Source organism: Palaemon carinicauda, chromosome 17 (genome assembly GCF_036898095.1).
Source record: "Palaemon carinicauda isolate YSFRI2023 chromosome 17, ASM3689809v2, whole genome shotgun sequence".
NCBI lineage: Eukaryota > Metazoa > Arthropoda > Malacostraca > Decapoda > Palaemonidae > Palaemon > Palaemon carinicauda.
In genome coordinates this window covers 84,996,535-85,009,458 of record NC_090741.1, presented here as the reverse complement: position 1 = coordinate 85,009,458, position 12,924 = coordinate 84,996,535, and the positions used below count along the sequence as shown (strand labels likewise).

General features: G+C 40.6%; 1 protein-coding gene across 1 annotated transcript; it reads left to right on the top strand.

The window, feature by feature from the left end:
• The first annotated feature begins 8,649 nt into the window (after positions 1–8,649).
• LOC137656435 (zinc finger BED domain-containing protein 5-like) lies at positions 8,650–10,008 on the top strand. The gene has a single exon (XM_068390614.1). It carries the CDS (start codon positions 8,650–8,652, stop codon positions 10,006–10,008), a length of 1,359 nt encoding a protein of 452 aa, XP_068246715.1.
• Positions 10,009–12,924: the final 2,916 nt, after the last annotated feature.

The following is a 12,924-nucleotide window of genomic DNA, read 5'->3' as shown; positions in this document are numbered from 1 at the left end:
CTATCTGTATAATTCCACACCTGGGATTGTGAGCAGAGCTAGTGTTATCATGGTAACACTTAATCAAAAGAAGTCACAACTAAGAAGGATGACATCTTCTCCCTTTAATTGGCAGTCCCAGTCAATTAGCTGTTCATCGTAGAATTAGACGGCAGGTTAAATATTCTACCTGGCGTCACCATATATTGCTTCAGATCATGGATTTGTCTAGCATAGTGTTTGTAGAACACTCTGAATGATTCTCATCCGTTACATGAGCGAGGACATGTGAGGTCCCAAACCATTAACTGTTTACCACAGTAATCAGGGGGCAGGTTCTAATACACTACGTGCCGCCACTACGAAGTGTTTCAGTTCATGCACTTGTTTTGCATAGTGTTTGTAAAACACTCTGGATGATTTCCATTCAGTGTATGAACGAAGGCGCTCAAAGTCCATATACTGAAAGAAGTTCAGTGATGAAGCAATCTTTCTCGGATCATGACCTGCGGGAGTACTGTCCGGATCCGCTCTACGAATAAAGTAGGTGAGCTTCGCCCTTAGTTGTTTTAGGGATAAATTTGATCCAGAAGTTTCTCCTTTAAAAAGCTGTCCTCCCCTGATGTCTGAAGTTCTACGAAGATAGAACTTTAGACACTCTACAGGACATAGAGAGACATCTTCCTTCAGAGGGCAGATTCTCCAGGGACCCCACCTCTTAGTGGGTAGCTCGTTTTTAGCGAGAAAGGATGGATTAGGAAAGAGATTCAGTTCTCCCACTTCCTTGAACTGAATGTGACCCTCATCTCTGGATAGGGCCACTATTTCACTAACTCTAGCCCCAGAGGCAATAGCAAACAGAAAAATAACCTTTTGGGTTAGATCCTTAAGAGAACAATCTTCATTGTTTACAGATGAGGCATAATGTAAGACCTTGTCCAAAGTCCAAGAGATGGGCTTTGGTGGTATTGCGGGCTTAAGCCTAGCACATGCTTTCGAAATCTTATTAAAGATTTCATTCGCCAGATCCACTTGAAAGGCAAATAGGAGAGGCCTAGTCAAGGCTGACTTGCACATATTTATCGTATTAGCCGCCAGACCTTGTCTATGAAGTTGGACAAAGAAGGACAGACAGAAGTTCATTGATATTTCCTTCGGTCCTTTTGCTTTGACAAACGCAACCAACTCTTTCCAAGAAGACTCACATTGTCTTCTAGTTGACTTGGCCTTGTATTGTTCAAAGAATTCTATATTGCCTTCTGAGATCCCATACCTTTTTCTAACCGCTGGAGCGAGAACATTATGAAATGAAGGGTTTGGGTTCTCTGTGATAAAACGAAGGCAGTTAATTTCTGAACCTTCGGAAATATACCTAGGATCAGAGCTAGGACCAGCCTCATCTAGTCTATCAGCCCCACTAGAGGATCCTCGTATTTGACTATATAGCGAGGTAGTTTCTTGAAGACGCTCGTGAGGAAGAGGTCGAATTGCAGTTCCGGGACTTGTTCCCATCTGGGAGGGAATATGTCTGCGGCCATGGACCATTCCAACTCTATCGGATTGGATCAAAATAGAGTATCCACCGTCACATCGTGGATCAGTTGTAAATGAACTGCTGGTAGGTGCCATCCCTTTAAGAGAGGGATGGGTAACTCCACCAAGACTGTATGACACGTTCGATTGTGACATCTTATTATCGCTTCGGTGTCCCAGATCAGTCGTAGGGAGTCTGATATGTGTGGAGGGGGCTTCCCCACCCATGAAAGGACCAGCAGAGTCTTGGGACTTTCGTGCTCTTATTTTTGTTAGAGGAGCGATTAAAGAGGGACCGATCTCAGTCTTTTTTTATCTCTTCAAACGTTTGATGCGTGTTTTCTCCAAGCTCTCAGCGCATCTTTCCGGTGTGCCCTTAGCACCAGGTCTGTCAGCATTGCGAACTGGAGAAAGTTTTGCGCTTTTACCTGTTGGCATTTTGGAAATCTAACTGATTACCTGAGTCTCTTGACAGACCTCGCGAGATCCTTTTATATTCCCAAAGGAAAGGAGAGTTGATGTGACGGAGGGCTTCGAGGGTTTTTTAACCATCGAAACCCCTGAGCTGGAGAAAGTCGAGACTTTTAGTAGCTTATCTTGCATCCGTAATGTCCCGGGAACCGGGTCATCTCTTTGAATGCACAATGGCCAGACACTTTGGGTGCTGCCCACTCCAGCTTCTTGATCAGGTATATTAATACCTGAACTATTTCTAGGCTTGATTTTGACGTGACTAAGCTTGTCAATCCTTTGAAGATACTTAGGACTGTGAGTCCGACACATATCTTTCCTAGGATGAATGTTACTCTCTGTAACATGAATTCTAGATAGGAGGAAGCGGGGTGGTTGACTGGAAGGTTCCGATGGACACCTTTCAGGTTTGACCAGACTACAAACACCCCTAATTGGAGCAAGGTCTATATGTTCAGAAGGATTAACATTCAGAACTTGCTGTTTTTTATGAACTTGCTGAGTGGCGACAAGTTCAGAATGACTCATTGATATCTTGAGTTCTTCTCGTGAACACAAAACAGCCTTCCCTGGAACTCGATGAGCTATAGTTTTTTTACCACCTGTATGCTCTATAGCTCTCAGGTATACTCCTCCAGGAGGGTTTTGAACTGTAAAAGAAGGTAAGGAAATGATGGTAGGGACATTTCTGTTTCGCATCAATGGCTCATCTTGAATAGGCTTTGGACCGAAGGATCGAAGGTCCTGCGATCCTGAGGGAAAGTTCCTCCTAGCCGAAGCGTCTTTATGCTTCGAATAGTCAGTAGGCTTAGACTTTTGACCATCTGCCTGTAGCACCGTGGTCACTTGAATAGTGGGATGTTGTTGAGCAGCCTGGATATTTCCAGCATTTTGGATCTTTTTAGGTTGGGGACCCACAACCACAGAAGATTCTCTCCTTGAAGGAATGCCCCATTTTTGGAGAAAACTTATGTTTTCCATGGTGGCGTTCTTAATTACTTCCTTAATGACCTCGTGTGGGAAGAGGTATTTACCCCAGATGTTGGAAGATATTAGCTTCCTTGTTTCGTGTTTCACTGTTGCATCAGCGAACACAAACTCTCTACATGCTCTCCTTGCCTTCATAAAGGCGTAAAGGTCCTTCACCAAGGTAGCCATATGCATTTTGGCTATGACCATGAGCATGTCTGGGGTACTTTCGTAGGTTGAACACAACTCTATGTAGTTTTGTAGAGAAAGGGATGTCGCAAGTCTCTCCTTTGACTCATGTTCATTATACGAGAGCAACTCAGACAATTTAGGGAGACATACCTTGAATTGTCGACTTGCGACATCCTTGTCTAATTTTCCTACTGAAAATGTCAAATGGATTTCCTTCCAATCCTTTTCCTATCCGGGAAAAGCTGGTGACAAAGGCTTGCACTCATCGAGTGTGGGACATGGCTTACCCGCCTCTACCGCATTGGCAACAGAAGTCAATGCCTTCCCCATAAAGGGGAATGAGAGTGAAGTAGGAGCAAGGAAGGAAGGGTGTCTGTTATTCAGTGAAAATACCTTCGACTCTGAATAACCCGCCTTTTTTAGACTACCTGAAAGGATAGTCTGTGCCTTATCATGGTCGAGAATCATGACCTCCTTTGGTTCCGTTCCTTTTCTTAACTTTGGTTCGTACTTCAGTCGAACCCAACAATTAGGGAAAGCTTCAAGGCTTTGCCAAAATTTAAGTTTGTCCAAAGGAACAGCACCTATTTTCTCTGAGATGTAGAGTTTTCCATTTGAAATCAGTATCTGCTCCGCATAACTCCAGGGATTAGTTTTGGAGCATGTTGGTAGGTCTTGATTCATGGGTCGTTTGACTGACCCCTGAGAAGCGACAAGAGAAGCTTTACGAGACTCTATCTTGCGTTTTACTTCCTGCTTTTCGTTTTGTTTACAAAAGCTCTCTATTTAATTCTTCAGCTGGATACATAATTGTACCACATTATCCAATAGAGGGGTAGAAGACGAAGATGTCGACATCGATGGATCTATAGCCGGCATAGGCGGAGGAAATTCCGACACAACATTTTTCTCTTCTACCCTGGGGCACTTCTTGCCCTTAATCCCAAAGGTTTTCTGGCCGTTAAGGGATGTAGTTGGCTCCTGAGGCACTACTATTTCCTCACTTGCTTCCGGAAATAGTAGCTTACGCATCCTATCATTAGGTAGGAAAGGTCCCATAGAGATCTTTTGAAAGCCTCTCACCCAGTTGCGTAATTTATATTGAGCTGTATCCCTAGTCTCCGTAGACTTGGGATTTTCAAAACCTTTGGACATTAATGTCCGATATATATTGCAAACCTGTGGGTTCCAATAATGTAGGGATCCGGAAATAATGTTGCAGGGGGCATGAAACCTGCAAGTATTATGACCGTAAAAATACTTACTCTTGGCCTTGCAGAGGACTGCAGCACAAGGTATCTGGTGTTCCTCCTATAAAGAAAGGAAAACCAAATGAGTATACAATGGATTATCTCCTTGATAATCAACATGCAAATTTCATTTACAATAGAGTAGCTTAAGATAGTAAGCTATAAAGGGATAGTAGGAGATACATACTTGTGTACCCCTGTGAGCAAATGCTGTTACCTCCCCTCAGTGTTAACTACATGGACGTTTCTCTATTGAGTAACTCCAAGTAGAAGGGCTCTTACCCCTAGGGGTAGAGAAGTATCAAATCACCGTCCCAAAATAATGTTAATACTGTGGGGTCAGGATGACTGATTATCGATCAGAATATTGAAGAAAACTATTCATTCAATATATGAGCGGTACCAGCAGAATGCTCGTACAAGGGTACCCAAGGTATGTCAGAAAATACTACTGTATAATGGTACTGTAGTTTTCTAATTGCAGTAAGTCTATATTGCAATTTACTGGCTACTGTATATCATGTATTTTAGTCTAGTCATTATGTTGCCTTCATAGTAGCATATGACAGTACGGTCCATCTGTAATATATTAGATATTACTTGTTTAAAACACATGATCTACAGGTCACTGTGGAAGTAAGAAAAGTGTGAGAAATGCCATAGTCATATCCTAAGCAGGACGCAAATGCCAAACCTCAGCAATGTAACATTTTTCATGAAGAGTAAACACAACAAAGCCCGTGAGAAAGAAGGTGTTTGTGAGAACGGAACAAGTACCTTCCGGTATTAATGTTGTGTTTACTATAAATCCTTAAGTGCTGAGATAACTGTATAAACTTTAACGTGAATATGGATATTTGTAGCAGTTCACTTTTAGATGTCATACGGAATGGTCATCCGACCAAACCATCTATACTCCTGTGATGGAGATGTTAATACTGTTCTTAAAAGAATAAACTATTTTAAAGTTAACTTACTTAGACTTTACTTGAAGATATAACATACAAAATCTAATCTATAACACATTTAAGATGACATTTGAAGAGAACCTAAATGTGTGTTAACAACAGTACCACACCAATACATCTAGCATGAAGCCAGCTGGACTAAGGGAAAAGAAAGACATATATTTGTATATTCCACTAAGCTTATTTTCTGTAGTCTTCCTACTATATTAAAATATAGAGTTTCCTGATCAGGGAGACACAAGGATAAAGGCTCTACCCTTTAAGGGTTAGGAGTGTATTACTCCTGCATTGAAGTGTTTAATATTGTAGGGTAATCCTAAAACTGATTTCTAATCAGGATATTGAAGAAATCATATTCATTCAATATAGGATTGGGCTCAGCAAATGCCTGTGTTGAATATCCAAAAAATATTGGAAATAACTACTAGTATAAATTATATATTAGTTTTCTATCTGCAGTATATTCTATACTGCAGATATACTGGCTACCTGTAAAATATATACAGTAGTTCAGCCGGCATGTTGCCGGCATAGCTAGGTCTTGCGGGCATACCCGGCATGCTAGCTAGAGAGAGAGAGAGAGAGAGATACCATGGAAAAAAGGCTACTCCTTACTGTGAATGTATACATTAATTAAAGATGTAAAAGTCTAATTTGACTACCTTTCTCCAGAAAGAAGGTTCTAATAGAAGGGGAGAATGTACCATTCAGGCTTCCATGCAGCTATAGTACTATAGCCAACAAGGTACCGCTGATACACTGCCGGCCGGCAAGCCTCCAGCAGTACCAGTACAGTCGGCGTGCTGCCAACTGAGTCAGCACTATTTTTGCCGGCCTGGCCGGCAGTAGCAGGGCAACAGAACCTGTAGCAGCAGTCCAAGGGAGGACTGAAGAACCTTGGGGCCAGAAGGGACTTCCCACTCACGGACATCATGGCCGCCGGCAGCCGCCAGCTACCGGCAGCCATCTTGGCCACCGGCTGAGCCAGCAGTTGCCGGCTGGGCCGGCAGTTGCCGGCTGGACCGGCAGTTGCCGGCTGGGCCGGTAGTTGCCGACAGTCTCCAGTTGTCAGCAGCCATCTTGGCTGCCGGCAGTCATCAGCTAATGACAGGGACCATAGCAGCCGGCAGATGATGTGGTTGGCGGCAGTATGCCCTGCTGTCAGCCAAAGTCATGGCCAGAGAGGGAGTCTGGCTGGCTCCGGCAACCTACCGGCAATGGTAAGGTTGCAAGATGCCGGCCTAAAGAAAGATAATGGCTCAGCCATCAAAAGTGAACAGAGGGGTAGGAAACAGGGTCCTGTAACGAGTGTGAAAGGAACTGGCAAAATTGTCAGTCCTACCACCTGTTAAGAGAAACTCTGTTTCAGTATCGGCAGAATCCCAGGGAACAGGAGAAACTCAGTTCTCTATCCCAGAGATTGCCGACACAGTTAAGGGGATGGCGGCACTGCTGCCTCCTCTCAACAAAAAAGAAACAGAGTTCCAGTGCCATGTATCCTAGGCTAAAGAATATTACTCTTCAGCCCAGAGTACTGTGGCACAGGACTAGTCTTTTAGTCGCAAGGAGAAGATGGTATCCTACCATAACTTCGAGTGCGGCTAATGAGGGCTAACCTCCATTGCCGGCCACCTAGCCGGCAGGGGAATGATGGTATCCTACAACCCATTCGCCCTGCCGGCAGGTCGCCGACATAAGTCTAAATACTCTGAGATTCTGACTAAATCCCAAAACCTGCTGGTGTACCACAACCAACGGTTAAGGGAAGAGGAAGGACAAACCCTAAGTTGGCCATGTCTGAATAGAATTCAAGGCACGGCTATTAGGGTTGTAGCCTGAGGCTACACTCAGAGGGAAAGAGATTACCCTTAAATCTCTGAAGAGACGTGTAATGTTTCATAACATTCTAGGAGGTATCAGTCTCCACTGAATAAAAACAATACACGAGGGTAACCAGGGAATGTCTGAACGTATAGTAAAACGTCTAGTTTATGTTACCTAGGCTAGACGAGATCTCGGTTACCTAAATCACCGAAACTCTAACTATATGATCGACAGAGAAAAAAGGGAAAAATTATGCACATTATCAAATCTTTAAAAGAATAATTGCCTAAATAGCTAAATAATTAAACTAGTTAAATAAGGCTATTTAAAACTGGAAGTCGTTCTGCTATCTCAGGGGTTCCCAACCGGTGGGTCGCGACCCCCTGGGGGGTCATGAAGCCTTGGCAGGGGGGTCGCGTAGCCTTGTTAGAAGTAGCTTGGGATAACATTAATTTTTTTTCATCAGTTACATTTTTTATGCTCTTACATTTATTTTGTTTCGGTGCAAAGCAAAACGTGTGTATTTTGTTTGACGTTTTTATGTTGTTTCTTAAACGATGAATTAGATTTTTTCCGTCATTTACTGAGTGGATTATTTCACTTTCCCACTTGTTACTTGAATATTGAAGACAAACTTGATTGTTCTGACAGTTTTAGTTTTCTCTTTGATTTGTAAGTGGCTACGATTTCCTATAAATTTGATGCCTATCTTCATATGAGTTATTGTTATTTTAGTTCTTGTATGATTTTCTGTATTTTTGTTAGACAAAATTAATAAAAAGAAGTTATTCCTGCAAAACCTTCGAATAACAATCTTTTAATGTAGAGCTGTTAGCAAAAGTAGGAGCAAAGTTATCAAGAGAGAGATGTAAAAGCTGTCTAAATTTTCTATATTTTTTGGTGGACATAACTACTGAAATTTATAGAAAAGAACTTATTCCTGCAAAACCTTCGAGTAACAACCTTTTGCTGATTACACTTCTTTTTCGCTCTTCTGGCAATATGTTTCATATGTATCTATTTGTTCTTAGTCATGCATTTTTTTTTTTATTATGTATGTGTCTATCGTATGCATTAAGAAATTTATACCCGGCTCGTAAATTACTCACCACCAGTCAGTGTTCCAAAGCGTGCATTATTAAAAATTTTTACTTTATTTTAACAAGGAGATAAGTAAGCATTAGAGTGCCATACTATCCTAAGTGCAGTCATTGAAACCACCAAAACTCAAGCGTCATCTCGAGACGAAACATCCAGAACACGCGTGAACGGTGTCTTAAAAGCCAAAGACTCGATAGAAGTGGGTCGTTTCAGCAGCAGAGTGCAACTGTATTGGAAGGCTCATATGAGATTGCATTCGGAATTGCTAAACAAAAAAATCCTCACACGATTGGAGAAACACTTATTAAACCCTGCATGATGAAAGCAGTAAATCTTATTCTTGGAGAAGCCAGTGCAAAAAGATGCAGCAAGTATCCCTGTCAAATAATACTATACAGAGGCGCATTTCTAAAATGTCTATGGATGTGAAGGAACAGGTTTTGACTGAAAATAAGGGTTCCCCTTTGTTTTCCTTTCAGCTCGATGAGTCAAAAGATGTAAGTTCATGTTCTCAATTGCTTGTCTTCGTGAGATACATTAATTCAGGTGATATTAAAGACGAATTCTTATTCTGCAGTGCACTTGAAACCACAACAAAAGCTGATGATATCATGGACAAATTTTCTACTTTTTTCCTAGAGGAAGATCTTCAATGGGAAAACGTGTGTGGGGTTTGTACGGATGGGGCACCGGCTATGCTGGGATCGAAATCAGGATTCCAATCGAGAGTGAAGAAGCTAGCCCCTCAAGCAAAGGGCATCCACTGCATGATTCACCGATATGCTCTCGCCAGTAAGACTCTCCCTGCTTCTATGCAGGAAGTGCTTGAATCTGTAATCAAGATTGTAAATTATATCAAGACTAAAGCACTCAACACTCGCCTATTCAAGGAACTATGCAAAGACATGAATGCTGACCACGAAGTCCTTCTCTTCTACACAGCAGTAATTTGGTTGTCGAAAGGAAACGTTATTAATCGTGTCTTTGAAATGAAAGATGAAATAAAGCTATTCCTGGAGACTCAAGAAAGGAAAGATCTTGTTGTCCACTTCGAAAATGAAGCATGGAATAAAAGGGTTGCGTACCTAGCCGACATTTTCGACCAGCTGAACAAGCTCAATTTGAAGCTTCAAGGAAGGGAAACACATGTTCTCCTTTTTCAAGATAGTCTTCGGGCCTTTGTTTCCAACCTGCAAAACTGGCGTCGGAAAACCAATCTTGGAAAAATCGCTATGTTTGAAAAACTTTGTGGAGTGATGGATGAGTCTCACATCCAACTGGATCAGTTCCTCAAGGATGATATTACCGAACATCTTCAGTCTCTAGAAAAGGAAGTTAAGCGTTACTTCCCTGAGCTTTCACAGGAACAGGGGGCCCTGGTAAGGAACCCATTTTGTACTGAACTTGATGAATCCAGCATCCCAGATGAAATCCAAGATGAATATCTGGATCTAAGGAACGACTCTTCAGCTCGTGATCTCTTCAAGGTGAAATCCGTGACACAGTTCTGGTGCGGTATGTATCAGTCATCCTCCAAAATCAGCATGATAGCTTTACGTGTTCTTGTTCCATTTGCTTCTACCTACTTGTGTGAAGCAGGATTTTATACTCTTGTCAATATGAAAACAAAGAATAGGAACATATTGGATGTTGGAGATGACATGAGACTGGTTCTAACAAACGTTCGGCCACGAATTTCAAAGCTTGCTGCTGAAATGTAACATCAGGCATCCCACTAGCTGGGTTGTATAGCTGTTCAAACCTATGTTAATATTGTTTTAAGAAATATATGTTCTCTTTGTGAATTCAGGTTGGACCAATGTGATTTAATTGGCTAATAAATAATTACGGCAATTTTAAATGTTTCCTTAGATGTTTCTTTCCCTCTCCTTAACTTAACAGAAAATAAAAGGAAAATTAAGCTGATGATAGTAAGACCTAAGTAGGGGGTCGCATGGATTTCAGATTTTTAGCAAAGGGGTCGCTAGTGCAAAAAGGTTGGGAACCCCTATGTTATCTAAATAACACATGCCTAACGAACGACGGCGCCATGGCGTCTCCAGTAACTGGCCTACCTCTTAGGCACAATAAAATACTCTTATTTCATTGGGAAAGAGGAGCTAAAATATACTCATAATAAAGACCCGATACTCAACTTTCCAGAGGCGTAAGAAGATGGAGAAAGCATACTTATAATCCTGTAAAACAATCGAAAAGTTAGATCAACAGGGAATACTACCGAGCGAAATCGCTACAAAAAAGGGAATGTCCGCCATCGTGGGAATGGCACTGTTGTATTCTCAATAGTAATACGAGAACAAGTATAGCCTTTGGACGGCTCCCTTTTATTTTGCCACATCCTCCTCGAAGCGAAAAACGCTATTAGGGGTGCAGATTGCTATGGAGGCGTGTCAAGAATGTGTCCGCTGATATTGCGATATCCTTAGGAGAAATTTTAAGGATATTCGCGCCAGGAGTTAGAATTCTGGATACCTAAAGGTAAAATTATCTGGGAATATCACTGTAGTACATATATCCCTTAGGAAGTTACTTTAAGGAACTTCCATCTGGACAACATGGCTTGAGCCTAAAAAAATAATTATTGGTGATAATTAGAACTTTCTTTGCAGACAAAAAAGGATATCCTAACCTAGAAGAATATTAAGGAACCATTGCTAACAAATCTTGCACCAGGCTATACGAATCTGATGCAAGAGACAATAGGTCTAATCAAGACCCAATAGCAGAAGTGAAGCACAAAATATTTCAATGCAAAATCGTCTAAATTTCCGGAAGACTTAATTTTTAAAATCATGAAAGAATGCTGTGTTAATTGATAAACTACACATATAATAATATTATGGAATCTTATTTATTGGTCATCTGGGTTATGAAAACTAGCGAATTAATTATTTAGGTCATCCAATCAATAAAGCCTGAAGAGGAAACAAGGCAAATTGATCTGGAAAAATGTTTGTATGAACTTGCCTGAGTTTGGCACTTAGTAACGAAGCCGATATGTTACGGGCCAACTTAAACCAGGGGAAACTTCTTTCGAATTCTAGGTAGAGCGAACTCCCTAAAGATACGTCTCCTAAGTTGCTGAAGTTACAAAGTTTCTAAATCTCTCTTTGCTCCTTGTCTGTAAGCATCCAAGAAAACCGACGACGTTTGCCTTGCAACAAACGCTATTGTGTTCTTTCTCACTTAAGGTATCCTAAAATGGAATCATATTTTACTCCTATTCTAATTTGGAAAAACACATACATATATTCATAAAACCCAATGGATTTGAAAAGACTAGCCGAGTCAAAAGAAGGTAAATGTTTTCTTAAATATTCAAAAGCTTTTATTGGAAATTGGATCTAAGACATGAACATTTGTATTATAAAATTTCTACGAATTAGCGTCGGAAACACGACATATGCTAAACTCATGTGTCCATCTTCAATTTCGTGCTGAAAAGTATCTCTCTCTCTCTCTCTCTCTCTCTCTCTCTCTCTCTCTCTCTCTCTCTCTCTCTCTCTCTCTCTCTCTCTCTCTCTCGCCATTTCCGGAAATATTTAGGAAATAGAGAGAAGAGGAATTACTAATCCCATGTCCACCTTTAAGGAGACCTAATTCTTCTATGTCTCTTTTATTCAGTTGTTCTTGCTATCACGAAAAAAATCGTAATGTTGGAATGTACTTTCAAACGGAAAATCTGATAAGAGACAGGAAACTGTAACAATCATTTGTTTTGGCACAATCGGCCTTGCCTAACAGTTTGTTGGACGGGAGTTCGAAACACATTCAAGCTCGATAGTTTCTATAGTAGTATATATCTAAAACGAGGGTTTTGGCTTGTCCAAAGGAGAAAACATACGTCATGTCTTAAAGTTTTTTAAAGATGCAGCCAAAATCAAAGCTCTTTATATATTACTAATCCCCCATCGGAAAGATTATCCCAAAGTCAAAATTTAGGTCCTGTATACATTTTTCTCCTTTCAGACTCTGGTGAGGGGGAGTGGTCACTCCAATTATTTTAGGAAGGTTTATTTTTCCTTTATTCATATATTTATCATGTAGTGTTTGATAAGTAATATATACCTCGCCATACTTTCAACCTGTGTATTACCATTAAAACTTCAGAGTTATGAGAGAGTTGTTTTTAATGTTCAATTAACGTACATATAAACAATCTACAAGTGGCAAAACTGAAGGAAAATCACATTCTCTCTGACTAATTGCATTTTTTTTTTCTCTATTTTCTAGAAATCTTGTTAGCAACCACTGCACGTCATTTCGTTCCATAAAAAATTCCTACTCTCGAGTTTTGCGCATAAAAACATTTTTCTTTTTCCATTTTTTTTTCAATAATTTTTCTTAAAGATTGCCTAACACCTTTGAATCCTCCCTTTTTTTTACATTTGAATCCTCCTTTTTTTTTCTTCATATCAAATAACACTTTGTCATTGGTTGGAATTTCTTTCCTCTCATAAAAGTTGAGAATTATCCGACGAAACAAAGATATGTCAAAATAGTTTGGATATTTTCCTCTTCTTTATCACGAAAATTGCTTTTTTAAATAATTTTTGTCTCTCGTACTTCTTTACATATTCATTCAACAGTTGGTTTACGGATTTTTGTTGCCTTAG

Excerpts from the sequence above, each read along its gene's own strand:
- LOC137656435 (XM_068390614.1), top strand. The coding sequence starts at position 8,650 with ATGCAGCAAGTATCCCTGTCAAATAATACTATACAGAGGCGCATTTCT.